Here is a 26,729-nt window from a genome sequence, read left to right on the forward strand (position 1 = left end):
CGCTGTTGGCCCTGACGAGTACACATCGTCAACCGCTTTTAAGAAGACCCCGGCCACGTGTAAGGGAGTGAGACGACGTGGGACGGTGGGAGTGGCCTTTATTAATTCGGTGGACATTCTGGCGGTCCTCCCGAGACTTTACACGTCGACCCCGGCCATGTGCCCGATCCGAACGAGAGCAAGGATATATAGGACCCCGAATCGAAAGGTGACGATCATATCGATGTTTCTTGGAAAAAGTGGCGGGGCCACCAAGCGTGATGCACGAGGGAAGGGATGTAGTACATGTGTAAGCTGGAAGGAGGAGGAGGCAATGCCAACGTGCAGTGGTCTCACGGAAAACGACAAAAAGAAACAAACGACGTTTAGTTTGTAGCTCTGAAAAATATAGAAAGGGAAAAGAAAATGCGACGTTTCCTTTTGAGGGCATGGTTTTCTCCGCTGATCTGGTTATTGAAAAAGTAAGCTGTAAGCAATACACATGGACTGGTTCCCTGCTCCCTCTCTCCTTGCGTATCTAAGTATATGCCGGTGCGTTGCTACAGGTTCTTACTTACTCTCACGTTATTATTCGCTTGTTCCTAATATGTTAGCTTCGCTTCACAATATGTTAATGTGTTATTCCTAGCGGTCATCTCTTTGCAAGTACAGTAGTAGCAGATATCTGTTGGTGATTTGATGCTATTTGTTTATTACGTGGGATCCACACATAGAAATAAAAAAAATTCACCGCTTAACATCCGCTTTATCCATTCATTCGATTTTCCCCGTACTCATCATCATCCAGCCAGTCGCTGTCGCTTCATCCATCGGCGCCACCCACATCTTGCCCCATCCTCGCCGTTGCCCAGGCGCTGCACATCTTGCCATCCTCGCCATCACCCAAGCAAGCGCTCATCTTCCCCATGTCTAGCCTCATTCCCGCTTCGAGCGTTAGGCCACAGCGCCTCTGGCCGCCATGAGCAGGAGTGCACCCTCCTCTTCTTCTCGTTTCCATCCACCTCCCTTCTATAATCCACTCCAAATCGTTCCAATCAAGTGCAAATTGAGGCCCCAATTGATAGATGTGGAGGCCTTAGTTCCGGATCTGAAAGGATGGACGTTATTGAGAGGGGGTGAGGTCCCAACCTCCGTTACTGTTTGCGTTGTCTGCCGACTGCCACTGCGCCTCCCCTCTCCCTGGCGCCATGCCCTCGCTGGCACATTGCTCTACCTGGTTGACTGCAAGAAAGCACTTGGCTCCTTACCTCTTAGATCCAGGTGACGGGTAGGACGTGCAGCCTGAGGAAGCAGCTGGCCGCATTCCTCACCTTGATTTCCTTCGCAAACTTGCAGGATTTGGGAAACGTGCTTTACTCCTAAATCCCCTAAATGCTAAAGACCGATTAGTCCATCGCTTGCACCACCAAGGCGGAGAGGCTCCGATCGTGACGATCCTCGCAGAGCAGCCCTGCAATCGACGCATGGACGGGTTTGGCGACAAAGGAAGGGACAGAGGCGATCGCGCCCTCGCAGGCCTCCGCGAAAAGCACCTGCTTCCCGAAGCCGTCGATTAGGGCCTCACAGCACGCGAGCGTGGCGAGGAATGACGGCGGCAGTGAAAGATAGCCGAGGCTTGCAGATCTAGCGACAGAAAAGAAAGGCTCGTTCGTTGGGGAGGCCGAGCCGAGAGGCGGTCCACCAAGCGACCAGCTTGCGAGTCATGCGAGAGATAAAAGAACACGGCAAAAGTTAGAACTCGAATCAATTGCAGTAGTAAAGTTTAAGGATCTTTTTTTTAATCGTCAAGAACTATTCGAAGGACCACGGGTTGATTAAAAAAAGTTTAAGGATGTTTTTTCAAAACATCCACACACCTGCAGTTTAGGGGGTGTTTGGGAAACACCTGTTAAAGTTTAATACCTGTCACATCGGATGTTTGGATGTTAATTAGGAGTACTAAACATAAGCTAATTACAAAACTAATTGCACAGATGGAGTATAATTCGCGAGACGAATCTATTAAGCCTAATTAGTCCATGATTTGACAATGTGGTGCTACAGTAACCATTTGCTAATGATGGATTAATTAGGCTTAATAGATTCGTCTCGCGAATTAGCACAGGGTTCTGCAATTAGTTTTATAATTAGCTCATGTTTAATCCTCCTAATTAGCATCCGAACATCCGATGTGACACTGTTAAAGTTTAGCACCTCGTATCCAAACAGCCCCTTAATATTATGTAGAGATACGGTAAGTACAAGCTGCAAAGGACGTACGAGGTGCAAGATGGAGGCGGGCGGCGAGGTTTCCAAGGCCAAGGAGCACTTTGTCCTGGTGCACGGCGCGTGCCATGGCGCCTGGTGCTGGTTCAAGCTCGCGTCCCTGCTCCAGGGCTCCGGCCACCGCGTCTCCTGCATCGACCTCGCCGGAGCAGCCGGCAGCCTCGTCAACCCCAACGACGTCCGATCCTTCGATGAGTACGACGCGCCGCTCCTCCAGTTCATGGCGGCCCTGCCGGACGCCCACAAGGTAGATGACCATCTCATCTGCCGTATCATATTATCATATTCATACGTAGTATGTAGAGCATGCTCCTTGAAATCTTATTCTACTATACCGTATATAACTTCACGATTTAACGACATGGCTATAGTTAATTCTAGTCAGCAGGTCATTTATTTCTTTGTTTTTTATGTTTATTGGGTCGGATTCTACGATTGTACGCAATTTTAACAACCTTGATGCAGAGCATCATCTCTTATTGGATCATTTAGGCCTGTTCTGCTTGGATTGGAGTTTTTCCTTTGGAATTAATTTCATCAAAGGGGATTGCCATTCCTTTGTTTTGTTGACACCATCAACATCATGTCCGAGTCTACTTTTCTTGGCTGAAGCCCGAGGCAAGTGAGAAATTTGAGAGAAAATGGAGGCCGCGGAACCAAACACGCCTTAAGACATACACCAATGGTTCCATATGCAACAACACTGTGCTGCTCGAGGAAAAGCATGCACTTCTTGATCATGCTTGTCTCATGAACCGTATGGAGGGAGAGAAACTCGAGGATTTTGAGCGGAAGGAATCTATAATCAATGTATGGAGGGAGAGAAACTCGAGGATTTTTGAGCGGAAGGAATCTATAATCAACATGATGTTCGATAGGATTAAAGAAGAGTCTACCATGTGGATCGCGGCCGGAGCAAAGTACCTTTCAGTACTACTAGCCCGGTGTTAATACTTTATTTCTGGATATTTGTATAGGTTTTTCATGCCTTTTTCCTTTGCTCTTTGCACCGCTTAGTGTTTTTTTTACTTGTCCAGTCTAGATCCTATTCTTTTTAATATAATCGGTCTGCGCGGTTAGTTTCGAAAAAAAATGATCCCACGTACAACAGGCCAGGTTAAAGAAAGGAAGAAAAATGCAGCAGACAAATTCACCACTAAGCACTAAAGTCAACACAACGTCGTCACGCAACACTTCAATTGACACTACTGTCTTGCTGAGGAAATAAATTGATGTAATTAATTTTTCAAGCAACGTAGGGAAATTATTTTTTTTCACTACCGGAAAACTTAGCATTCGTTCGGAGGCTTAGTACCGGTTGCATTTTGATCACATTAGTACCGGACCTAACGGCTTATTCCCCAAGGAACCCTCGTGACCCCTTTAGTACTGGGTGGAGGCTTCATCCGGTACTAAAGGTCACCCATTAGTACCGGTTCAAGCCTCCAACTGGTGCTAATGTGCCTGAGAGCCATTAGTACCAGGTGAATTCATCCGGTACTAATGGGTGACCTTCACCCGGTACTAATGGGTGACCTTTAGTACTGGGTGAAATCTCCTCCTAGTACTAAAGGGATATCTCCCCTCACGCGTCAGCCCCCCTTATCTCGCTCACCCCCCTCCCACACGTACTTATCCGCTCGTCCCCTCATCCGGCCTCTCACCCGCGCATCTCCCCGCTGAATCCCCTCTCTCCCCACACCGCTCGGATCCCCTCGCCGCCCCTCTCCTCCCCCCTCCCCCGCTTGTCCCTCACCTCTTACATGTGGCGAGGAGCGGCGGCGGGGCAAGGAATGGCGGAGACAAGAAGGGTGGGTGTGGCGAGGCAGCGGAGCATCGGCAAGCGTAGCGGAGTAAGGAGTGGTGGCGGGGCAAGGAGTGGCGGAGCCTCGACGGGAGGGTGCGGCAGTGGAGCGTCAGTAGGCGTGGCGGAGCAAGGAGCGCATGAATCTTGGAGTAGCAACCACCTCTCCCTCAGATCCGGCGGCAATGGCACTGCGGGCTAAGGAGCAGCACGGTGGCAACCAGCGGCGGTGGCTGAGCAGCGTAAGTACGCCACCTCCCTCCCTCCCCCCCCCGGCTCTGGTGCGGGGCTCGGGTGCTGTGCGGCCGGGGCTCCGGCGGTCTGGCGGACGGCGGCAGGGTGCGGCCGGGGCTCCGGTGCTCAGGTGGATGGCAGTGGGGTGCGGCCAGGACTCCGGCGCTCTGGCAGACGGCAGCGGGGTGCGGTCGGGGATCCGGTCGGCGGATTTCTTTCTTTATTTTTAATACCTCTTTACCGATTATTTGATCCGGTACTAAAGGTCCCCCTTTAGTACCGAAATAGAAATACCGGTTGCACAACCGGTACTAGGGGGATAGAAATCGGTATTAAAGACGCTTTCCCAGCAGTGGTTACCGACTGATAATGTATATATGCCTCTAATGCCACCGTTGTTTTCAGGTAATCTTGGTAGGACACAGCGCAGGAGGACTAAGCGTGACCCATGCGATGCATTTGTTCACAGACAAGATCAAGCAAGGCATCTTCATAGCAGCAGACATGCTCCCGTTTGGCTTCCAAACAGAACAAGACACCAAAGATGTGATTCAAAATTCCCCAGATGCTTTCGAACAACAACTTTGTTTAAACATCCCTCTTATGTCTGCGAGCAAACGGTAGCATGTCCTAATATTTGACTGAAAATCAACAGGGTGTACCTGATTTTTCAGAGTTTGGGGATGTGTATGACCTGAACTTTGGTCTGGGAGAAGATCATCCACCTACCAGCATGGCACTAAGAAAGGAGTACCAGCGCACAATCCTGTACCACCAAAGCTCCCGTGAGGTATAACATAATATACTGCATGGTCATCTTGAAGGATATTCTCCAGCGCCTTCATTGTTAACACTTGGTGCAGGACTCCACACTTGCTTCCATTCTGCTGCGTCCATTTCCAGCCGTGCTTAGCACTGCCAAGTTTGGTCGTTGCGTCGATGATGGTGTCGAGAGCCCTGTAAACGCAGTCCATCGCGTGTACATAAAAACGGCAAATGACCGTACGTTGAAGCCGGAGCAGCAGGAGTCCATGATTCGTCGTTGGCCACCAAGAAAGGTGATGGTCATGGACACTGACCACAGTCCTTTCTTCTCTGCACCAGAGCGCCTCTTGGAGCTGATCCTCGAGTCAGTGTGACCGGTGGTGAACCGTATCCGCAATCCCAGTGGAGGCTTCACCTGTTCATTGAGTTATGTTGTACGCCAATTGGAGTTGTCATATATCAACAGATTTTTTTTTCAGTTGTGCACCACAAAACATAATTTTACAGCCAAATTAGATAAATACTCCCTCCGTTCTTTTTTATTTGACGTTGCTTAGCTCAAATTTGAGCTGACCAGCGTCATGTAAATCAGAACAGAGGGAGTATATGTATACATTGAAAAGGAATAAGTGCATGTCTTTGTCATCTGTATACAGTACAAGGTTTTTGTGATGGAACTACATCTGAGCCTTTGATATGCAACGAGCAAGCAGAGTACAGAAAGATAACAAGGAGGAAAAAAAATTGATCAGGCCAGAAAGGCCAAACACCAATAGGTCGCACACAACGCAATGCAAGGAGAAAAACTAGCTGGTCCGCACAATTCATCCACCATCATCTACCATATTAGGCTATTTTGCATGCCAAAATCGTAGACACCGCTTGAGACCCCTCTATTTAGAATACAACTCACTGGATGCCTGCTTGGTTTGACATTTGGAATTGGCCATGCAAATGCAGTTACCCTGCTGCATGTCCATCAAATAGTTAATATCCATGGTAGCAATCTTAGATTGATAGGAAAAGGGCAGACTAATGGGCATGGCAAAGGAGCACTTTGTGCTTGTTCACGGTGAAGGTCATGGAGCCTGGTGCTGGTTCAAGCTGCGGTGGCTCCTTGAGGGCTCCGGCTACCGTGTCACATGCATTGACCTTGCCGGAGGTGGCGTTGATCCTACCGATCCCAACACAGTCTGGTCGTTCAAGCAGTATGACAAGCCGCTCATAGACCTCATCTCGACCTTGCCAGAAGGAGAGAAGGTATGTCAATTGTTCTTCCTTTTGGCTAGGAAACTTATGTGAAATAATTGAGTAATATCTTGGCATATCAAAAGCTTAAATGATTTATGCTATTTTAAATAAAAGGCATCAGATCAGATTACATGAAAGTAGGTGGAACTGGTTTCAGCTAAATCTTAAGTGCACTTAAGTTTTAATCCTTGTTGTATCTAGAATTATACCTGACGAGATTACACACTTGCTGTACAATATGAATAAATGTCAGAAACTATAGTTTCTCCAGAAAAAAAAATATAGTTAACGATCTCTTTATGATTAATGTTCAAAATTGTGAAGAATATATTAGAGTAGCATGCTAACTCATTTCAATGTTATTCCAGGTGATTCTAGTTGGACACGGTGCTGGAGGGCTGAGTGTAATTCATGCAATGCATGAATTCGTTGACAGGATCAGTCAAGCATTTTTTGTGGCAGCTACAATGCTACCATTCGGTTTTCAAACTGATGAAGATAAGAAAGATGTAATGTTTTGAATATTCACTTTGTTCTCTCCTTAAAGCATAGACCCCCTAGCAACTGATGAGAATATAACCCGTAAACTATATAGCAAACAAACATACATATAGTACAACATGAAAAACACAAACTAAGGTTTTTTTAAAACAAGAAATGTAATAACTCATATGAGCATCACGAAATTGCAATAGCTAAACTGTGCATGATAAAAGGCAGGGTAAATAAGGTGAACACTCCCCAACAAGGCACCCAATATTTCCTAAAAAAATTGACTTATTCTCAGCATAGCCATTTTTATGATAGATATGAAACAGGAAGTACAGGAGATTTTGGAAAAATTCTAGAAAAGCAATATGGACTTACCATAATACGCGATGAATTTACTATATTTAATCTTCTGTTATAATACTATGTGCGACTAATTACATTATTTGCATATTAACATGTAACAGGGGTTACCAAGTTTGCCTGAGAACGAGATTGAATTGACACTTAGTGCAGCAGCAGATGATCCTCCAACAAGTGTTGCCTTGAGACCAGAATTCCAGCGTGATCGACTATCCCAACAAAGCCCTGAAGAGGTATTATACATGTATATTGCATGAAATGCGCCTTGGGAGAAAAAGTTAACATTTCTGGGCGTTTGCTCACGAAAGCCATTCTTTACTAAACTACTGTTGATATCACCAAAATCTAAATGCAGTGTTACAATAATCCAACTTCTAAAGGGATATTGTTTATGATTTCTCGTTCATATGTCTTGAGCAACCATTTCCTGACAAACCAGACATCTGCTCCCATGAAGAGGTGAATACAGATGTAAAATTAACTTATAAATATTTTTTATTTGGTAGGAATCAGTCCTTGCTTCAATGCTGATGCGACCGTGGCCTGCAACGGCTATTAGTAGCGCAAGCTTTGAAGGAGATGACGAGAGATTAAATCGAGTCAAACGGATTTTCATAAAGACAGAGCGTGACCATATGCTGGACCCTGAACAGCAAGATTCCATGATCAAGAAGTGGCCACCCAGTGAGGTTTTGGTCATAGATACAGATCACAGTCCCTTCTTCTCTGCACCAGAACAACTCTTTAATTTAATAGTGAAATCTCTCTGATTCCAAATATGCAGAAAGCTACAGACTGAGCCTGCCTGAATTCTTGTAAGTTGTAACATTATCAATACATAATAATTAACACTAGATTTAGGATCTCACGGCCTTTGTGAAACATGTTTCTCAGTAAATATTCAGGGTAACATCTGCGTAAATGGTTTAAGGGTGCAAGTAAAATATGATCTAGTTCCATTTTATACATGCTCACGTGTCATTCAGAAAAAAAGGAAAAAAATACAAATATCACCTTAGAAGTGGTTTTAATTGCAGAGGATTCAGGATTGAGATCCATATACTTTGGCCGGTCTGTGTTAATCTAACAGAGGGGGCCTTTTATGAGTTCTTTCTGTCATGAAGTACATACCTTCAAGGAAGCATTCTGACATTTATGATTTATGAAGGCCCTCAGATGATGCCATGATGGGCAAAAGAAATTTCACATCAAACAACTTCATGACAGACAACCAACTTATGGTATATAAATGATGAAAAAACAGTTTGTGTGCCTAACCCTAAACCCAGGTAAGGATATTGTTATAATACAATTAGATAAGTGCATGATGGAAGGACGGAATTTCATCTCACGTTTTAATATTTACCTTTTGTTTACATGACAGAATATTAGTTTCGAGACCAGAGATATCATCATTGCCTTACAATTTACACACTGAACATTCAAATTTTCAGAGATATCTTTGGCTTGAAAATAGAAAAGTTGGAACATGGACTGTGTCATATAAGTAGGGAGGCAGCACATTCTCAACATTCCAGACTCCTTGAGTGATTTGCAAGCACATTTAATGTGGATGATGATTTTGCAAAAATAACAGCATAACCATCGTCCATGTGCTCTGCGCTTTCAGGAAAGAGTTGCCAAACAAGGCAGCCTCCTCCAACCACTCCACTCTTCCAAGAGCTCAAGAAAATTGTGTAGACTGTCTCCATGAAAGATTCACGGAACTCATTGCCAAACCTCCCATCCTTAAGTGATACCCCAAACTCCCCGATCAGAATTGGCATCCCAAGCAAGTTGGCGGCATCATCAATATGTTGTTGCATCCAGGTATTCACAAATTGGAGGTGACTGTCCTCTACAGAGTGAGGCAACCTGGGAAAAGGATCTTGGTCATGATAATCAATCTCATTTCATGAAGTGGCCATATTCGCATTGGACTGAACCAGATGACTTACCAAGTGTCAGAATAAATATGAACAGAAGCCAAATCAATTCCCAGTGCACGATGGTTCCTGATAAAGTCTGTTCCAACAGTTCCAGAATAAGCATCTGGGTTCACATGCAAAAGTTCTGGAGTGGATGGACCATAAAACCCTTCAACACCTATCTCTAACAGGTGCACAGGGTCTATAGACTTCACATAAGACGCCATCTCTTCTATCCATGCCTACGAGAAATGCCAAGTGTTAAAACATGTGCAGTATAAAAATTAAAAGGAGACAAAACGGTGCCAAACTAGAACTAAAGTAAGGACCTGCAATGTGTCACCCGATGGATCTGAATGGCATCGTGGCTCATTAATCAGCTCCCAAGCAAGAATTGTAGGATCATCCTTGTAGGCCTCATTTGTAATTGAATTTATTCTTGTCAGAACAGCCTAAGGAGTAAAAGAAAACGTAACTGTCACGTAAGACATGACAGAAGGTGAGAAAACAAAACACAAGAAAATATATACAATTGCCGTAAAAAATTAGCTTTTTATTAAGAATTCAAATCTTGAATATATGAATATAATGAGGCCCACCTCTCGATTTTGAGCCATGTGAGCAGAAAGTTTACCTTAACAAAAGCTTTGTAGTAGCTCTTAATTGTGGGATCAGTGAAGAAGTCGTCGTCAGAAGTAAGATCCAGCCCAGCCTCCTTTCCCCACCTTATGTACTGTGATTTTCCTCCATAATCTTTCCAATTATTACATAGCGACAGTATCAACCTCATCTTATGCTTTCTTGCTTCGCTGATCACAAAATCTAATGCCTGACGGGAATGGAGTTCTAAGCTCAGTTATCACTTATTAGTAAGTAGTAACTACTGACTACTGCATACGCATAAGCTTTTGATTGAGAGATACAGAAAACATAATACAAAACCCCATGCCATGCATACTAATTGGACAAGGGCCATTAACTGAATCAAATGCAATATGCACGGAAAGGCAAGCGCATGAGAAGATTGCCAAAAATGACATGGCCCTGCCAAACAAACAATTTGATCAAACACGGCACTCAGCCACGCATTTCATCATACAAGTGCCGTACACATCGCAAGGAGCCCGCGCTCACCTGGAAGACCTCCTCGTCGTAGGAGAAGGGTTTCAGCTGCAGCGCGCGGTATCCGCCGTCGTTGAAGGCCCAAGTCCGGCACACGTTGAGCCCCGCGTCGGCGGCCTCGGCAAGAGCGGCTGTGACCGTGGGGCGCGTGGCGGGGTCGGCGGCGAAGTACATGAGCCAGTAGGTGTTGAAGCCGTGGACGATGAAGGGCCGCCCCGACGCCCGCAGGTGCGGGCCTTGGCGTTCCACCACCGCCCATTCGCCGGCGTCGTCCGGCGGCATGACGGAGATGCAGGAGGCGAGGAGGATGCAGCGGAGGAGCGACACGCGCGGTGTTGCTGGAAGCGGTGGCGCCACGTGGCGAGGGCACGTCCAATTCCACGGCGATTCCATTTCCATGGTGTGGTGCTTGGTCAACGCCTCATCGGCTTCTCGAGGCTGTTAATTATTTGGAGGTTGACAGGTGGGGCCAACAACACAGCGGCAGAAGCCCAACCGCCCCAGGGAAAAGCGTTCATGGCGGCGCTCCGCTGCTGCTTCCCTGGCTCATCGGCTATCGGTAATGACTTCGTCGTCAAGCCCTCCTCATCCAGGCGGGGCTAGATGGTGCGCATATTCATCTCATTTCGCATATTCACATGCATCCATCTGTAACCTGAATGCTGAATTAACTGAAGATGGGGACACAGCCATAGGATCGACACCACCTGAACTGATTGTAGTTGCATAATCTGGTGAACAATCCATGATGATTGCAGTTGCAAAGGCAATTTTTTCATCGCATGGCTTAAATTTTCGTTGGATTTCACAGGCACGACAGGATATAGCAAGGCACAACTCGTCAGATGACATTGTGACCAAAATTGATTCGGCCCTCACCACCGCCCCAAACAAAAACGAAACAATTTTTTTTACACGATTTCAAGTAGCAAAGCTATCGACTGACCAAACTAAAGACGAAAATTTTCTGGCTCCGGCGAGAATAGGTCGTCGAGATCGCCGAGCTCGCCGAACTCCCACTGTCTCGCCGTCGGCGCCCGCGGCAGGCAGAACTCCAACAATTCGAAGGGCTCGTCCTCGAACCACCGCATCCCCGTCACCTCCTCATCTGCATCGACCACCGACGACGATTGGGTGGACGGAGGAGAGGCCGAGGAGGTCTCCGCCTGAGAGGATGATTGCGCCGGAGGAGGGATAGGAGGGATCGTCGTCGAACCCGCCGGCGACGGCGCGGGCGAGACGGCGGAGGAGGCCACCGACGGTGAGGAGGATGTGGAGGCAGGGAATTTGGTGACGGCCCGGCGGCCGCGGAGGCGGATCGCGGCGGCGTCGTAGACGGCGGCGGCCTCCTCGGCGGTGTCGAAGGTGCCGAGCCAGATGCGTTTGCCCAGGGTGGGGTCGCGGATCTCCGCCGCGTACCTGCCCCACGGGCGCTGGCGCACGCCGCGGAACCGGCGGCGACCCCTCCCCTGACCCGGCCGATCGTTGTCCATGGGCGACTGAGTATGAGGTGAGCACGGCGCCGGCGGGATCACGAGGAGTGGAGGAAGGGGAAGGGAATCGGAGGAGCGGGGTTGGGTGGTTTTGGGAGGGTTTTGATTTGGTTGGACAAAGAGGGAGGCAGAGGTTAGGAAGGAATCGTGGGCCTATTTCGATATTTGACTCGGGCTGATTCCTTGTGCAGCTGCGGTCTAGCTGGACGTGGGTGGCTGCTCTCCGCGTCTGTTTCACATGATTTTCACTGGCTGGTGAGTTCCCGGATGGCTTGCAAGATAAGGTGAAACGTTATTATTAACAATAAACGATAAATTAGAGGTGTATCTTTTTTTAAATAATAGAGATATATTTCATATCTCATCTTATCTCCACCCGAGTTGAAAGACTCAACCACCAACGAAACCACCAACGAAAGAGAAGCACCCAATCTTCGGATTACATCGGATCTATTCTTCCCAAGGACAAATAAGAAATAACGACATTCCTCACCTTTCTTTACTTGTTTCTGTACTTTGTTCAGGATCACTTCTGACTGGACTTCTTGAGCATCCATACCAACAACATATGGTTATCCTACATAAAACTAAACACGGAGCTCTAAGCGCACAACCCCATACCAGAACAAGGTCACCAGGATTATGAAATAGAAACACAACCACGGTGATTATAAGCTTTACATAACGAATCATTGATCATATTACCAAAGGATCCTCCTCAAACTTCTCCGTCAGTCACTCATGCCAAACGTAGAGACCATCTTTCATTACATCGGGGTGTTTGGAGCGACAATGTGGACATAAAAAAAAGTATCAGGTACCAACAGTCCAAGCATTGTTTTCATGCAGCTCCGAGCTACTGATATCCAAGCACATCTGGCTTCCATTGTAACTCTTTTTCCTGTAGGAACACATCACTGCATGAAGATTTCTTTTACCCTTTCTAGCACTTCTGCAAAGCAGTAGAAGCACCAGCAACACAAGTTCCTCCACATGGAAGCGTAAGAGGATCCTCCTTTTCAACATCCACAAATTCCCGAAGATGCTTCCCTGCTGCTTGCAACTCATTTGTCTTACCTACATTTCACAAAACAGAACACAATCAAACGGTGCTTGTGCCTCTGATGGCCAATAAGGCTTAATTCTTCATAACATCTAGCACATGTTATACTATTGTTTAAAGTCATTTTTTTTCTTAGGGTTGCATCGATGATTTATCCTCCAGGGTTAAAGATGTCTTCAAGAAAACACGTTTCCATCAACATATCAATATTATATAATGAGAATGCGGTCATCAAGAAAACAAGGGTGACTTCATTTTTCACAAGATTGTGAAAATATGAGAATGCAACACTCAATTAACCATCAATATTAGGTTATGTTGCATGGGCCTCTTGCTTTGATGGAAGAAAAGCTCCATATTTCAATATGATGTATGTGTTTTATTGCATCTCTGTATGTATAAGCACATCAAGTTCCAAAATAAAGATATTCGAAACCCTGCTTATATATAACTGCACATTTGTATCCTTTTGATGCTTCACATGATTTCAAACTCTAGTTATCTACTCAAACATTTAACACCTAGCAAGAACGTACGACTGTTCACAGTCTAAGAGAACTAATTCAATTTTGCTGAGAAAAATATCAAGGCACTTCATTTAATATGTTGTTAAAGACTGCAAGAAAAAAGTGTGAACATGTGTATCCTGTGAGAAAAGCCAAGTTGCTGGGACATCCCCACTCTTCCATGATACCGTAGGCAAGGGCGAATAGACCTTCTCATCTTTCATGTCATACACTCCACAAGATGTAGTTGTTTTCTTCCAAGACCAGTCGGTGTAATCATCTATGAAGAAGAGACAGTCACGTGAAAGATCATATGGAGACACACGAACAGCTCTCGAGCATCCTTGCCGAAGGAACAATGCTTGGTCATTCCCCAAAGTACTCACATCAGACCACAAGCCCAGCTCAAAGTCAGCCTTGAACACTTCAAACTCGCTGCTAACAGGCACTCTAATATCGTGATCTCCTATTCCAGATCTGTGCACTATCATGTAGGAAAGTTTTCTGCGGACCATTAGCAGTCTGTCATGAGATTCAAGGAGGTAGTGCATGCGGTAGAAATATTGGTGCCATGGTCGGGAGTCTCCCTCGATGAGGCGCTCAATTCTAGACACCCTTGGCTCATCGTTGTCATGCTCGTCCACAATGTCAATGGAAATAAGATCCTCACGGTCAGTGTTGCTGTCAAGAGCATAGAGTTTCCCTTGGAAGAAGACCATGTGTGTCAGCCACCTGCACTCCTCATGTGCGCTCACTGACCATGCAGTAGCCCCAGAGTGGCATAGTGCAATTGTACCGAGAGCCCCAACAGCGACTATAGCAGCAATGAGGCGTGCGGAGCACACAACTAGTGATAATACGGATATCTCTTCTACATACTTGTTTTGCGACCACGTGCCTAGTGGCATGTCACCCTGTTGAGCCATACAATCTTCGGCGACTTCCACAGGGTCTTCGTAGTAGCTATATGAAGACAGGCTGGGAAGCGGCATGGTGGCCTTGGTGAATGGGTTCATCAAGAAGCAATTGTGGTCATCGCAGGACAAGAGAAGCCACTCACCACAAGAGTTGTGGTACCGCACACCCTCCGGCAACTAGAAGGTTTCACCGTGAGGGAAGCTGATTACGTTGACGCCTAGCAGCACGAGCCATGGCACTGGTGACGGCGAGGGCAGGCAGCACTGCTGCACCGCGGAGCACCACGTGCGGCAAATGGCAGGAAAGAAGGCCCGATCAGCACAGGTAGGCAAGCGAAGGAACACCAGACCGAGGAGCTTTGGAGGGAGGTCAGGCCATGGCGGTGAGCCTTGGACTTGCGCCATCCTGCAGAAAACGGAAGGCATGATCAGATGACGAAGAAAACAAGGAGACAGGCAAGTAAGCATAGAAACAAACTTACGGGCATAGAGTTGAAGCAAACCAACATTTAATTAAACTGTCTATAATAGCTATAACAAATGATAGTTCATCACCTTTTGATGCAATATCAATCTCACATACGCATCTTCTTCAAAGATCGCAAGCGCACAAGAAAAAAACAATAATATAATGGAATCGGGAAGAAAATTTTTAGGTGCATGTGACGAAGAGACACCGACCACTAAAATAGCAGAACCGTTCTGATTTCAGACGTGGCACAGAGATGGCTTACGAAGTGAATGAAGGGTGGTGGGGGCCAGGGAAGAGGCGAGGCAGGGTGGTGGTGGCGGCGGCAGAGGCAAGCAAGCGTCCAGGACTCCAGGACGGTGGGGGTTCCGTAGTCGGGACGATGGGGCAGTTGGGCACTTGGGCTTTTTTTTTATTAAGCAAAACTTGGGCTGATGATATGGAACGGAACTGAGGTGGTTGGGCTCATAGCTGTAATTGAGCTTCGAAGCCCAGACAAATTACAGCCCACACAAAAGAACCTCCTCCTCCTCTCAAACAAAAACATCATGAACTCCCTTAAAAAAAAGCATCATGAACCTTTTTCCAAGGTGAATGGTGGAATTACAAAAGTAAAATCTGAAATAAAATACAACAATCTATACAGGTCCTTCCTTAGTCTTCTTCTCCAATGACAATTCGATGAGATAGATCAATGGCTAAAAACTCACAAATGTGATCTTATATGACACTAATACAATATACATGCAATTTTTGTGCTTTGCTTAAAGCAAGCACATATGGTATAGACTTGTACTAGTATAGCACAACATTAAATAAAAAACAAACGTAATAGTGAAACTTCAAACCAAACTCTCCTAAGTCCTAAACCAACATGATGAGATGTGATTAGCTTATGGAGGACCTCCTCCTCTTGGGCCTCACAACATGCATATCTTTCCTACCGTCACGTCCATCGGCGACGCTGGCCGTGTCCTTGGCCCACCCGCCTTTGAACGGGTTCAGCCGGCTCAGCGTCCGCGACACCGACCCCAAGAAGCTCGTCTTCTTCGCCGCCGGCGACGGCGACGACCCGCTCCCCTTGCTGGGCTGCACCCCCGACAAGTACGCCCGCATCCGCGCCAGCTCCGACCGCAGCGCCTCGTTCTCCCGCGCCAGCGACGCGTCCGCCCTCGCCTGCGCGCGGGCCTTCCCGGCGGCCGACTGCGTGTCGTCGTCCCCGGCGCCGGCGGCACTGCGGAGCTTGAGCTGGTCGTAGTAGAGCGCGCTGAGCACGGCCTGCAGCGGCAGCCGCTTGTTCTGCGACGCGTGGAGGCGCGCCTGGTACGAGAGCTTGAGCGGGTCCATGACGCTGCACACCTTCTCCCTCTCGATCTCGTCCAGCTCCGGGTGTGTCTTCAGGTAGATGTCCACGGCCCGGTACAGGCAGTCATGCGACGCCCGCGCCTCCTTGGGCACCGCGCCGGCCACACCGACGAACTTGGAGATCGCCAGCGACTCCTCCGTCGCGATCTCCGCCGCCAGCTCATCCACCGTCTTGGCGACCTTCTCCATCGCCGCGCCCGAATCGAGCTCCGCTCCGCCGGACAGTGACGCCCGCCGGCTCCGCCCGCCCTCCGACGCCGCCGCCTGCCGCTCCACAAACGCGGCGATGACGCGACGCACGGTGTCGGTGTTCCGGACGTGCTCCCCGGCGCCATCGAGCGCGACGCCGAGCAGGTCCCCCACGGTGGCCTGGTCCAGCACCGCCGCGACGCGGAGCTCCAGGTCGCGGCACGTCTTGGCGGAGGCCTCGGTGGTGACCGCGGCGTGGAGGAGGCGGCAGAGGAACGCGGCCGGGATGGGCGCGTCGGCGGCGGAAGGGAGCACGTCCACGACGGACTCGAGAAGCGCGCGCTGGTCCTCCCTGTCCCGGGGGTCGGCGAGGACCTCGGCCAGCGTGAGCTCCGCGTAGGCGCTCGCGGCGTTGGCGAGCACCTCGGGGTCAGCGCGGCGGCAGCGCAGCGCCGTGACGACCTTCTGGAAGGACGCCGGCGAGAGCGCCGCGAGCTCGGCGGTCCACCACCCCGGCGGCGACCTGGTCGGGAACAGCGCCTCGTTGCAGATCCTGAGGGCGACGGCGTCCGCGGCCCGGCGCACGACGCCGAGCTCCTCGGCGGCCGGGAGGAGCGCCTCGCAGGAGCGCAGCACGGTCACCGCGCTCGGCAGCGCGCGGAGGCCGGCCTGCGCGAGGAACTCGTCGACGCGGCGGGCCAGGTCCGCCGGGTGCTGCATGTCGAGGAACGCCGCGGCACAGCGTAGCGCGGCGGCGTTGCGCGCGGTGATCTCGAAGTTGGCGCCGTAGCAGTAACGCGCCGCCTTCTCGAACGCGTCGGCGCCGCCCGGCAGAGAGGAGAGGTCGAGCTCGACGGCGGCCGAGGGGTCCTTGGTGGCCGCCGCGATGGCCCGGCGGATGTAGCCGCACCTGGGCACCATCACCGCCTGGGAGTACCCAAAAAGCAGAGTTCGTTCCCGTCAGTCGTCAGTCCTTGATCGTGTTCCATTGAGACAGAGTATTGTCGTGTCGATCAAAATTCGAAGCAGAAGGCTCTAATTCCTTCCCTTTCATGCACGATCATCTAGGTGTCGTGCTCAATCGTTTGAAACGTTTCTTTTTGTTGAGATGAATCGTAAAACTAGAGGTTCGTGTGTTTCCCGCCATGAAATCTGGTAATTCATTTTGTGATATGAAGAGCAGCGTAGTAAGTACAGTACCTTGTGGAGGGGGAAGCTGGAGTCGGCGATGCGGATGGTAAGGTCGGCGGGGACCTCCTGGGAAGAAACCCTGCAGAGGCAACACATCAAAACACACAAGCATCAGCATGATCGCGTTCAAACACAAGCATCACCCCGGATTATATACTGAAGCAAGGTAGCATGATTTTATGAGATTGCGAGTGTTGATGCATACATACCACTGGGTAATCCTGTCCATGGCGGAAGCAGAGATGCCGCAGCAGCTGTTGATGGAGGCGGCTTGTATGAGAGGAACAGAGAGCAGGTCAGAGCATGAGCTGCTGAGCTCACGCTGGAGCTAAGGCAAGGTGTGCGCGAGCTCTTTTCGATCCATCTCATCTCATCTCATCGCATCTCATATATAGAGATTCCAATATTATTTTAGTACCAGTAATGGATTTGGGAAGGAGAAGATCGAAGATCCGATTGGGTCCTACCAGGAATTTTGCATGGCTGGTGTTTATTCGAGCTCCTAGTCGACTCAATGAGGAGCTAAAAATCGTGCATCCACTTGCAAGTTGAGGCTTGGAATGGCGTCCTGGTCTTCTTCATCGACGTCTCGATTCTGGCCGGCAGCTCAAACTAGTGGTCACTGCTTGCTGTGAGTCGGCCTCTTGGACGAGGTCAGCAGGCAGGCCTCCGTCTTGACGGCTGCTTCTCCATGTTCAGTCGTGCCAGTCGACTTCATCAATCTCCATACCTTATCCTGCGGCTACAAGCCGTCTGAAAGTTCTTCTCTTGAACGCTGTTTGCTTAGCTGCAACATCATCATCCAAAGTTAATGCAAACAGTGCTATCACAGCACAAGCCTGTAAATGCCATCTCATCCACCCAAAACAACTGAATACGTCCACAGCTTCCATGCTTTCGGCAGCGAAAGAGTACAAGGCTCATCACGTGCCTAGCAAGCAAATCTTTGTATTATGCGTTTAGTCGCCGGCGGCCGCGCAAATAAACAAGCAACGCAGCTTCGTTCCGGGCCTACGCCGACGAGACCTCGCCGGAGACTCTTCCCTCCCGTGGACTCCGGCTTGCCACGTCGGAGGATAACGCCGCGGGCCCGCGAAAATCCGGCCTCCGTACGCTGCGCCAGTGGGAGGTCGCCACGTCGGAGCCGCGGCATCCCGGGGTGCAATGCGATAAGCGAAAAGGAAACATGTTGCGCATCCATCAAAGCTTTCTTCTTTCTTTTGCTGGAGGCAGCGCAATCAGACACTGAATCGGGTTCTCTTTTCGATCAGTTCGTCTTCCCTTTTTTTTTCCTGGAAAAAAAAGGACAATCGACTTGCACATAGCAAACACCGATATTTCGGGTTAAGTGCATCTCAGTGTTCACCCTTCACCTTCAAGGCCTTGTTTGGGAGGATCAATCGCGACTCAAACAAAAATATCGACATGCAAGTATGCAATACGATACAAGCACACGAGATACAAACAGCAGTAGAGTGTTTCAGTGCATGAAATGGTGGCAACGCAAAAGGCTCATGGAGATATTCATGATTTGGGTTTGGGTAGGAATCCTCTTTCATCTTTTTTCCCCCTCTTTTTTGCCGATAAAAGTAGGCTAGTTTACACTATCAGTATGTCTTGCAAAGGAAAAGAGAAGAATTGGCACACACATTCAAACCAGATCAGATATTTTGGTCACTGAAATTTCACTTGGTGGTAGAGAATTTACACCAGCCGCAGGAGCTCCTATCAATTTTAATTGACCGCTGCTGGATTTTACTCTAACCCTCATCAACATCTACCCTTTGTTCTAAGGATTTCACTGGAGTCACTCTCACTACTCAACTGCGTCATCTGTGACGTACTACCAAATAATAAATCGACCATCCAAAGGGACATCTCGCCAATATCTCCCCGAGTCCCGATCGATGCCGAGCAACTGAAAAATCATGCAATTCCAGTGAACGAGCTTCATTCTGTACCTGGCAATGCATTCAGGCAAAGGGAAAACGCATACCCCCATAGACTACTGCTACTAGTATTACAGTCAAGTACTCGTATGAAGATGCGTACAGGTGATGTTACATGCCATGATCCTGCAGCATTTCCCGCTAAAATCTCGCTCACCACCTAAACTTTATCTCGATCTGCCCTTCCTTCGTACTATGAGTGCTCAACTGAAAACCAGCAGGCATGTACTGCCCCCGCCACTGCTATCTGCTACTACCAGTGTTGATTCCAATCTTCTTCAATCGTATGCGAAGGATGCCTTCTGCCGCCTCCGGTTCTTCCCCTCCGAGCCCTGCGAGCTCCTGGAGCTCTTCTTCCTCCTCTTCTCCGCCGCCGTCGGCCCACCGAACATTGTTATCCGCCCAAACCCTCTCGACAGGGACGCCAGGAACGCCCTGCCGTGCTCCCCGGGCCGCCCGTCCCCGCCGCGGATCCCCTGCTGCTTCATCAGCCCCTGCTCCCGCTCCAGCTCCGTCAGCCGCACCCGCATCCGCGAGATCTCCAGCTTCAGCTCCCGGTTCTCCCGCCGCAGCGACGCGTAGTTGTCACGCTGCGGGGACACGCACGAGCTCGGCACGCCACTGCTGCAGATGAACCGCTGCGACAAGCCGCCGTCGCCGCATCCGCCGGAGCCGCCGCCCGAGAAGGACGACTTCAACCGGAGCTGCTCGAAGTAGAGCACGCGCACCACCATCTGGATCGGGAGGCGGTCGTTCTGCGCCGCGTGGCTCGACGCGTCCTGCGACAGCTTCTGGCAGTCGATCAGCTTGCACAGCTTCTTGCACTCCGATTCCGTCAGAGACGGGTGTGCCTAAACAGAGGATATGGTCAGGTATAAAAAAATTGACCAAGCAAGTTTTAATCATTCAGAGAGCAATGTTCTAGTGATCAGCTAAATTTATTCTTTTTGATCGTATAAAAATAGCACTTTTCATCATTGACGATAACGGCAGTAGTTTTTTTTATGCAATTTGCCTTTAAACTTAAAGATTGATCCAGCAATGTTAATTGGACAGAGATCAAAGTCCCGTGATTACCTAGAGTTCATTCTATTTTGTTGCAGATACATTTTCATCAAGAGTGAATAATGCTGTCTATATATGGTAGTATTTACTTAGATGGGGAAACCTGTCTACTCACAATATGGAAAATCAAATATGCATTATTTTTTTTCTCGAAAAGTTAGCAGGAGCGCTGCCATATCAAATATGCATTCAAACCTCTGCATTTCCTGAAACAACTACAAAAATGTGACATTTCTAATCTAATGCCCTTTATTACCTTCAGGTATATGTCGATGGCACGATATAGTCCATCATCAACAATGCGTGCGTAATCCGGCAATAGTTCAATAAGAGCCATGAACTTCTGCAGCTTCAGATATGGATCTGGAGCTATCTCTGCTAGATAGCCATCCATTAGTCTTCCAACCTTCAAGACTGAACTGTGACTTGGAGACTTCAGTCCATCTGAATCATATCCACAAGGTGACAACTCTCCTGAATCATCTTCGTCGATCCTTTGCAAGAAGTTCACCAATATGCGATGCACAGTGTCAACGTCAAACATTGAGTCGCTTGTTTGCGTCGAGGGGATCAGGAGATCGTCTAGTGATGCCATCTCAAGCTGGAGACCAATCCTTTTCTCGACTTCGATTCTACAATCTAGACTTGCATCAACTTCAATTGCCATCCTCAGCATGCCAAACAAGAATGACAAGGTAACCGTCGTAATATTTTCAGCTGCCAACAGATCGATGAGTGTTTCGACTATCATTCTTTGATCATCTCCGACAAAGGGACCTGAGTCCCATACATGGCGTCTTTCAACACCCTTTAGCAATGTCTGGGCATAGTGTGTAATAGAGGTGCCAATACTCTCTGGCCTCACCCCATTTCTCCTCATTGCAGCAATCACACGCCGATAGTGGTCGATTCTCAGTGCAGAAAGGTCTTCAACCCACCAATCCTGGGAGTGCATACGCAACTTTCCAGATCCCACATTACATTCCAAGTGCGCCAAGCCTGAAACCAGCTGCTCCTTGCTTGCATTCATCGCAATTGCATCAACACACCTATCTACAAGCCCAACTTCCTCCACCATCGGGTCCAATCCATCACATTTACAAAGAACTTCCAGGGATTTATCAAGGTTCTTGAGCACAATCTCGTTTAAGTAGGTCTCTGTCCTAAAAATGAGGTTCTCCTGTTGAAAGTCCTCTGTCATTTCCAAGTACTCTGCAACGCATCGGAGATGAGCCACATTTGCTGTGGTTATTTCAAAATTGCTACCATAACAGAACTTGGCAGCAAGTTCGAATGCAAAAGCTCCCCCTGGCACATTTACAAGCTCCAGCTTTAAGAGATCTGGATCCTTGGAGTCTACTACCATTTTTCGTACTCGTCCACACCGAGATACTAAAGGAAACTGCAAAACAAGTACAGGGGCTTCAGTTTATGTAGTCTAGTAGTCAACATGGACTATGCAGGGTCTTCAGTATGATGAAAAGCATAAAACTTTGCTTCAGTTAATGTAAGCGTTAGTCAACAAAAATTTCCATAGTTTTTGAAAGGTCAACAAGCATTTGTAACATAATTGAAAAAATAAATATAAAAGGTGGATTCCCTGATGTTTTTGTTAATTGTTTACTTTTCAGCCATTAGAGAAAAGCTCAAGAACTCTGCTTATATCACTACCAAATTTGCAAGGAAAACCCAATTCTGATGTACTCTGTTTTTTTTTTGGGGAAGACATTTCTGACGTACTTAATTGATAACCAACATTCAGTTCAAACCTCACATTGGTTCTTTCATCAATTTACTGAGAAGTGACATGCCCGTTCAATCTGGAATTAAGTTTGGCACATCTATTATCCAAAAGTGTAGCTTGGGATTCAATTGCTAGGGAAGAGAAATACAACCACCCAACCGAACAAGGCTATACAGGCTGACAATTAAAGTAACTAGATTCACAAGAAAAAACAGATTAAATAAATGTTCTATTAAAAAGGAAACAGTATATAAAGGCGATGAATAAGAAGAAAAGCTATTAAAACAAAACCTTGTGTAGTAGGAAAGTTTGTCCATCCACCGATACTGTTACATCCTCTGCGACATCTGAAAATATCCTGCACAACAGGCAATGTTCCAGAAGTTTCAGGCAGCAAGATCTGTATTTGAATTGGCAATATGTAAACTTGAAGCATAGAGTTTTTAACAACAATACACCACTTTGCCTTAGCTATACACTCCTGAGAACACCAAATGCTGAAGAAACAACTAATGACAACAAATCATTCCAGTCAATGCTGCAAGTACTTGAACTCTGCTTGTACCATAATACTGTTGATGAATTTCTCAAGAAACTTCTTAAATCTTGTGACTTTCTAGGGAGCACAAAAGATTAGGAATGCATCTGATGACCCTTCGAGGAGCAAAAGCATTTTCAGAGTAGCAGTTTTGTGAGTCCTTCCAAAACCTTCAACCGGTTCAACCCTGAAGATGGCATTTTGCCTCCTCCCCGTAGTTCCGTTCCGGCGTTCCCCTGAATGCGTCGTGTTCGTAGAAACAAACTGGTGGGTGGTGGCGCTAGGGCGGCGTCCAAATCAGTTGAGATTTCAGAATGGAATACAGACTTGAGCGATCGCAGCGAAAACCAAAAATCTCAAACAAGAAAAGCCGCCGCCGCCGCAAATGGTGAGGTGATCTAAGACTATGAAGGCATTGCAATCAACATGCAAAGCCGATTGAACTCAGGAAGGAAAAAGTGGAAAATGGAGCAGGAGATGGGAATCCTCACCTCCTATGGCTGATGGGGTTGCGGAAGCGCGGGGACGTCGTGGTGGTAGCGAAGGGAAACACGGCGTTGTCGCTTCCCATCCCCATTGCTTTGCCGCCGATTCTTCTTCCTTCTCTTCCTCTCCCTCCCTCCCTCTCTCTCTCTGAAATGTGAGCGATGTGGAGGAGAAGAGGACGAGGAGCAAGAATAGTCGGCTGGTCGTCGGCGCGTGGCATTAACAAATTCTCAAAGAAAAGAAAGCAGCAAGGTGAGACGACACGACAGAGCATTCCTGTGTCTTGATGTGGGTGGATTAGCTGAGGATGGAACAGAGAAAAGTGACTCGACGGAGGAATAGTTGGGTGACTAGGGAACAACCCCTGCTCCACTGTCAGCTTGTGGCTGCTTCATCATTGAAGCCTTCAAAGGGGTCTAGATCTTGTGTGGCTGCTTGCTTCGCGTGAATTATGGAAACACAGTAGTTCTGCAGAAACTGTTTAAATTCTCCGAGATTCCTAATGAATCATACACTTTAGGAAGAGTGTTTGGTGTAATCACTTTCTTACCACTGTACTCCCTCCGTCTATGTTTACAAGGTATATACTTCCTCCATCTATATTTACGAGACATAATATGATTTGGCAAGATTTTCCAAATAACACTTTGACTATTCATTTATCTCATATTATATTATTTATGGCTATAAACTTATAATACAAATTCAACTATATAAAATTTACATTATAAAAATAAAAATTTAATAGTCAAACTATTAATAAAAGGTTGTAAAGTTTGAATTTTGATATGCGTGTGCGCCTTATTGGGATCGAGTATCGAACAATGAGGCTCACGGTTCTCGGTCATGCCATCGGTTCAAAGTGGTTAAATAAAAATATATATTTGACACTAATCAAAAGCGAATATAAGGTTGGGTGGTGTGTTAGAAAGTCGCAAAGTCCAAGTTTTGAATGAATACCGTATTCGATCTCTGCAATTTTTATTTGATTTGAGAAAACCAATGTTTTAATTTATCACCAGTCATTTCTCGCATATAAGAATACGGAAACAAACACCAGAATATAAATATAGCTGGCACTAAATCCACGAAAGCATGCAAAACAAATAAAGTAGCGGTAGTAGTAGTATATTGTGCTAGAGAGTAGCTAGGGACTATGGAGTCGGGTAGAAGGCTGGCTGTCTGTCGGTGAAGAAAGGAAATGATGGTGAAGCATGTTGGCTGGCTGCTTGCCCACCCATCGAGGCCGAGAGTGAGAGGACAGTGGTACGCTTTTCCGCTTTCACTTTAGCAGGCCTGCCATCACCAAGAGCTAGCACCCGCGAGAGGTGAGGTGCCTTTCATCAGCTTTTGCGGTTTGGCTAGAGGAAGAGCATAGTGCAGTGCTCGTGAGTAATCATTCCATTTACAAAATATCATATAAAATGCCGTATAATTTGAAACGGAGGGAATCCTTGAGCATTGTATAACGAGTAGGCATATGGCTTGCTTTGCTTGCCATAGTTGTAGTAGACCACGAGGTAACGTTAGACGACTTGCGTTAGCTGCTTTTGTCAACCGTACGTTGCATTTTGATCAGCATCGATGCGCAACGACTTTTGCTGGTGGTAGGAAAGGGCAGGGATAACATGATGATCAAGGGCAGGCAACGTGACATGATCAACGGCCCGGCACAGAACTCGAGAAAGGGTAGTGAGTGCTGGAGAAGAGGCGCGCTTTTAATTTTCTCCTTGCTGTCCCCATCGCCCATCGATCGGCATCTCCTCGCCCCCTCGCGCCCAACGAACAGTTCTTGCAGTCAATGTGAATGCAAATCTCTCCGGTTGCTTTCAGCCTTCAACCCTTTTGATCTCGTTGTCGCCGTCAAGATTCTCGGTTACCGATTATGTGCAGGGGCTTCAGTTTATGCAGGGGTGTTTGGATACTACGTGCTAAACTTTAGTAGTGTCATATCTATTGGGGGAAATATTAACGACCTTCTTATGTCCCTTAAAACAACAATTATGAAGACCCAGGCCCACCAGCGGTAATGACGATCACCGTCGACCCGGCATGGGCAAGGAGCACCTCACTCCGTCTCGCCCGACCCCTCGATGGCAAAACTCTGTCTCGCCCGACTCACGGTCCCAGGGTCGGGTACACCCGACCCCTCGCCACAAGGCTCCGCCTCGTCCGACCCCGGGCGTAGGGGGTTGGACTCATCCGAGCCCACAAGACAAGGGTCCGCCTCGGGCGCAGACCGGCAGACAAGGGCGCGGATCTCGTGGGCCCCCACCGATCTTGCCATAAATGCGCCGCGGCTCTGGCGCGGAGAAAGGTGCCCGCGCCCCTCGACGTGACCCGCCACAAGTACCCGGTCGGAACACTGTAGCCACGACCGCACAGGCTACAGTGGTCGCGGCTCCCCCTGATTCGCCATAGGGCACTCATTGCATGCGCCGCCCGGCACAAGAGGGAGCGCCGTCCGTTCTCGTGCTCGGCCTATCCGGCGATAGGTACGCGACGTCCGTGTTCCACGGGTCGTAAGCAGGACAACAGGGGTCAACCGTCTCCCCCAACGTGCACAGTGGCCACGGCCGAACACCATCATCATGCTCGGCGGCGATGGTCCCCCGAAGGATCGTCGACAGGATCCGGCGACAGCCGCCCTCCTCCGATGGCCACGCTGACAGGAGCCGAAGGCCGGAGCAGGAGGCGGCGATCTGGGGACTTGGTCCTTCTCCTCGTATTTTACTTTACTTAGCTTATCTCTTTTTTACTTCTCCACACACCTGGCTGACCTGTAACCCCGGTACCCTCCTTGTGCTATAAAAGGAGAACCAGGGGCCCCGAGACCGAAAAAAAGAGCCAACAGAACCCACACACTCACCTCACAAGCATCAGTGCATACCCAAGAGACTTGGGACCGGCTCCCTCTCTTACCTGTTTGTAACCCCTACTACAGACCACGCGTGAGTAACACGAGCAGCTCCTCATACTAGACGTAGGGCTTTCCTTGCCCGAACCAGTCTAACCCCGTGTCCTCTCACGCCACCATCCGAAACCTTACGCGCATAAAAGAAATTTACTAGCTGTAGTCTTGATCCGCTAATCTCGACAACGACAACATCGGATGTTCAGATGCTAATTAGGAGGACTAAATATGAGCTAATTATAAAACTAATTACATAGATGGAGTCTAATTCGCGAGATGAATCTCTTAAGTCTAATTAATCCATTATTAGCAAATGGTTACTGTAGCACCATATTGTCAAATCATGAACTAATTAGGCTTAATAGATTCGTCTCGCGAATTAGACTCCATCTGTGCAATTAGTTTTGTAATTAACATATGTTTAATACTCCTAATTAGTATCCAAACATCCGATGTGATAGGTGCTAAACTTTAGCAGGTGGTATCCAAACACCCCCTGGTAGTCAACATGGACTATGCGGGGGCTTCAGTATGATGAAAAGCATAAACTTTGCTTCAGTTAACGTAAGCATTTGTCAACAAAAATTTCCATAGATTTTGAAAGGTCAACAAGCATTTG

The 26,729-nt window shown here is 48.0% G+C and overlaps 7 protein-coding genes across 8 annotated transcripts; 2 read left to right on the forward strand and 5 right to left on the reverse strand.

The window, feature by feature from the left end:
- Positions 1-2,269: 2,269 nt before the first annotated feature.
- Positions 2,270-5,611, forward strand: LOC101774549 (methylesterase 17). The gene is made up of 4 exons (XM_004977334.2): positions 2,270-2,512; positions 4,709-4,849; positions 4,959-5,093; positions 5,167-5,611. The coding sequence occupies exons 1-4, from the start codon at positions 2,270-2,272 to the stop codon at positions 5,440-5,442; spliced, it is 795 nt and encodes a 264-aa protein (XP_004977391.1). The 3' UTR covers positions 5,443-5,611.
- A 135-nt stretch (positions 5,612-5,746) lies between these two features.
- Positions 5,747-8,603, forward strand: LOC101774939 (methylesterase 17). The gene is made up of 4 exons (XM_004977335.2): positions 5,747-6,328; positions 6,688-6,828; positions 7,276-7,404; positions 7,678-8,603. The coding sequence occupies exons 1-4, from the start codon at positions 6,104-6,106 to the stop codon at positions 7,939-7,941; spliced, it is 759 nt and encodes a 252-aa protein (XP_004977392.1). The 5' UTR covers positions 5,747-6,103; the 3' UTR covers positions 7,942-8,603.
- LOC101775343 (mannan endo-1,4-beta-mannosidase 8) lies at positions 8,497-10,694 on the reverse strand. Its single transcript, XM_004977336.3, has 5 exons — positions 10,234-10,694; positions 9,734-9,928; positions 9,429-9,551; positions 9,130-9,341; positions 8,497-9,046 (listed from the first exon to the last, which is right to left on the reverse strand). The coding sequence occupies exons 1-5, from the start codon at positions 10,618-10,620 to the stop codon at positions 8,698-8,700; spliced, it is 1,266 nt and encodes a 421-aa protein (XP_004977393.3). The 5' UTR covers positions 10,621-10,694; the 3' UTR covers positions 8,497-8,697.
- A 416-nt stretch (positions 10,695-11,110) lies between these two features.
- Positions 11,111-11,851, reverse strand: LOC111257913 (ethylene-responsive transcription factor ERF096-like). Its single transcript, XM_022828261.1, has one exon. The coding sequence runs from the start codon at positions 11,712-11,714 to the stop codon at positions 11,172-11,174; it is 543 nt and encodes a 180-aa protein (XP_022683996.1). The 5' UTR covers positions 11,715-11,851; the 3' UTR covers positions 11,111-11,171.
- A 340-nt stretch (positions 11,852-12,191) lies between these two features.
- Positions 12,192-15,127, reverse strand: LOC101759553. Of its 2 annotated transcripts, none has more exons than XM_012847584.2 (2): positions 13,493-15,127; positions 12,192-12,791 (listed from the first exon to the last, which is right to left on the reverse strand). In XM_012847584.2, the coding sequence occupies exons 1-2, from the start codon at positions 14,297-14,299 to the stop codon at positions 12,528-12,530; spliced, it is 1,071 nt and encodes a 356-aa protein (XP_012703038.1). In that variant the 5' UTR covers positions 14,300-15,127; the 3' UTR covers positions 12,192-12,527. The 2 variants fall into 2 exon arrangements, with proteins under 2 accessions (XP_012703038.1, XP_004978335.2); XM_004978278.3 differs by having other exon boundaries at positions 13,472-15,127.
- A 100-nt stretch (positions 15,128-15,227) lies between these two features.
- Positions 15,228-18,052, reverse strand: LOC101775751 (root phototropism protein 2). Its single transcript, XM_004977337.4, has 3 exons — positions 17,624-18,052; positions 17,424-17,493; positions 15,228-17,150 (listed from the first exon to the last, which is right to left on the reverse strand). The coding sequence occupies exons 1-3, from the start codon at positions 17,641-17,643 to the stop codon at positions 15,558-15,560; spliced, it is 1,683 nt and encodes a 560-aa protein (XP_004977394.1). The 5' UTR covers positions 17,644-18,052; the 3' UTR covers positions 15,228-15,557.
- A 1,270-nt stretch (positions 18,053-19,322) lies between these two features.
- Positions 19,323-23,774, reverse strand: LOC101776423 (BTB/POZ domain-containing protein At3g08570). The gene is made up of 4 exons (XM_004977338.4): positions 23,202-23,774; positions 22,464-22,530; positions 20,685-21,830; positions 19,323-20,214 (listed from the first exon to the last, which is right to left on the reverse strand). Exons 1-4 carry the CDS (start codon positions 23,468-23,470, stop codon positions 19,642-19,644), a joined length of 2,055 nt encoding a protein of 684 aa, XP_004977395.1. The 5' UTR covers positions 23,471-23,774; the 3' UTR covers positions 19,323-19,641.
- Positions 23,775-26,729: the final 2,955 nt, after the last annotated feature.

The sequence above is a fragment of the Setaria italica genome, chromosome VII (genome assembly GCF_000263155.2).
Source record: "Setaria italica strain Yugu1 chromosome VII, Setaria_italica_v2.0, whole genome shotgun sequence".
NCBI classification, from domain to species: domain Eukaryota; kingdom Viridiplantae; phylum Streptophyta; class Magnoliopsida; order Poales; family Poaceae; genus Setaria; species Setaria italica.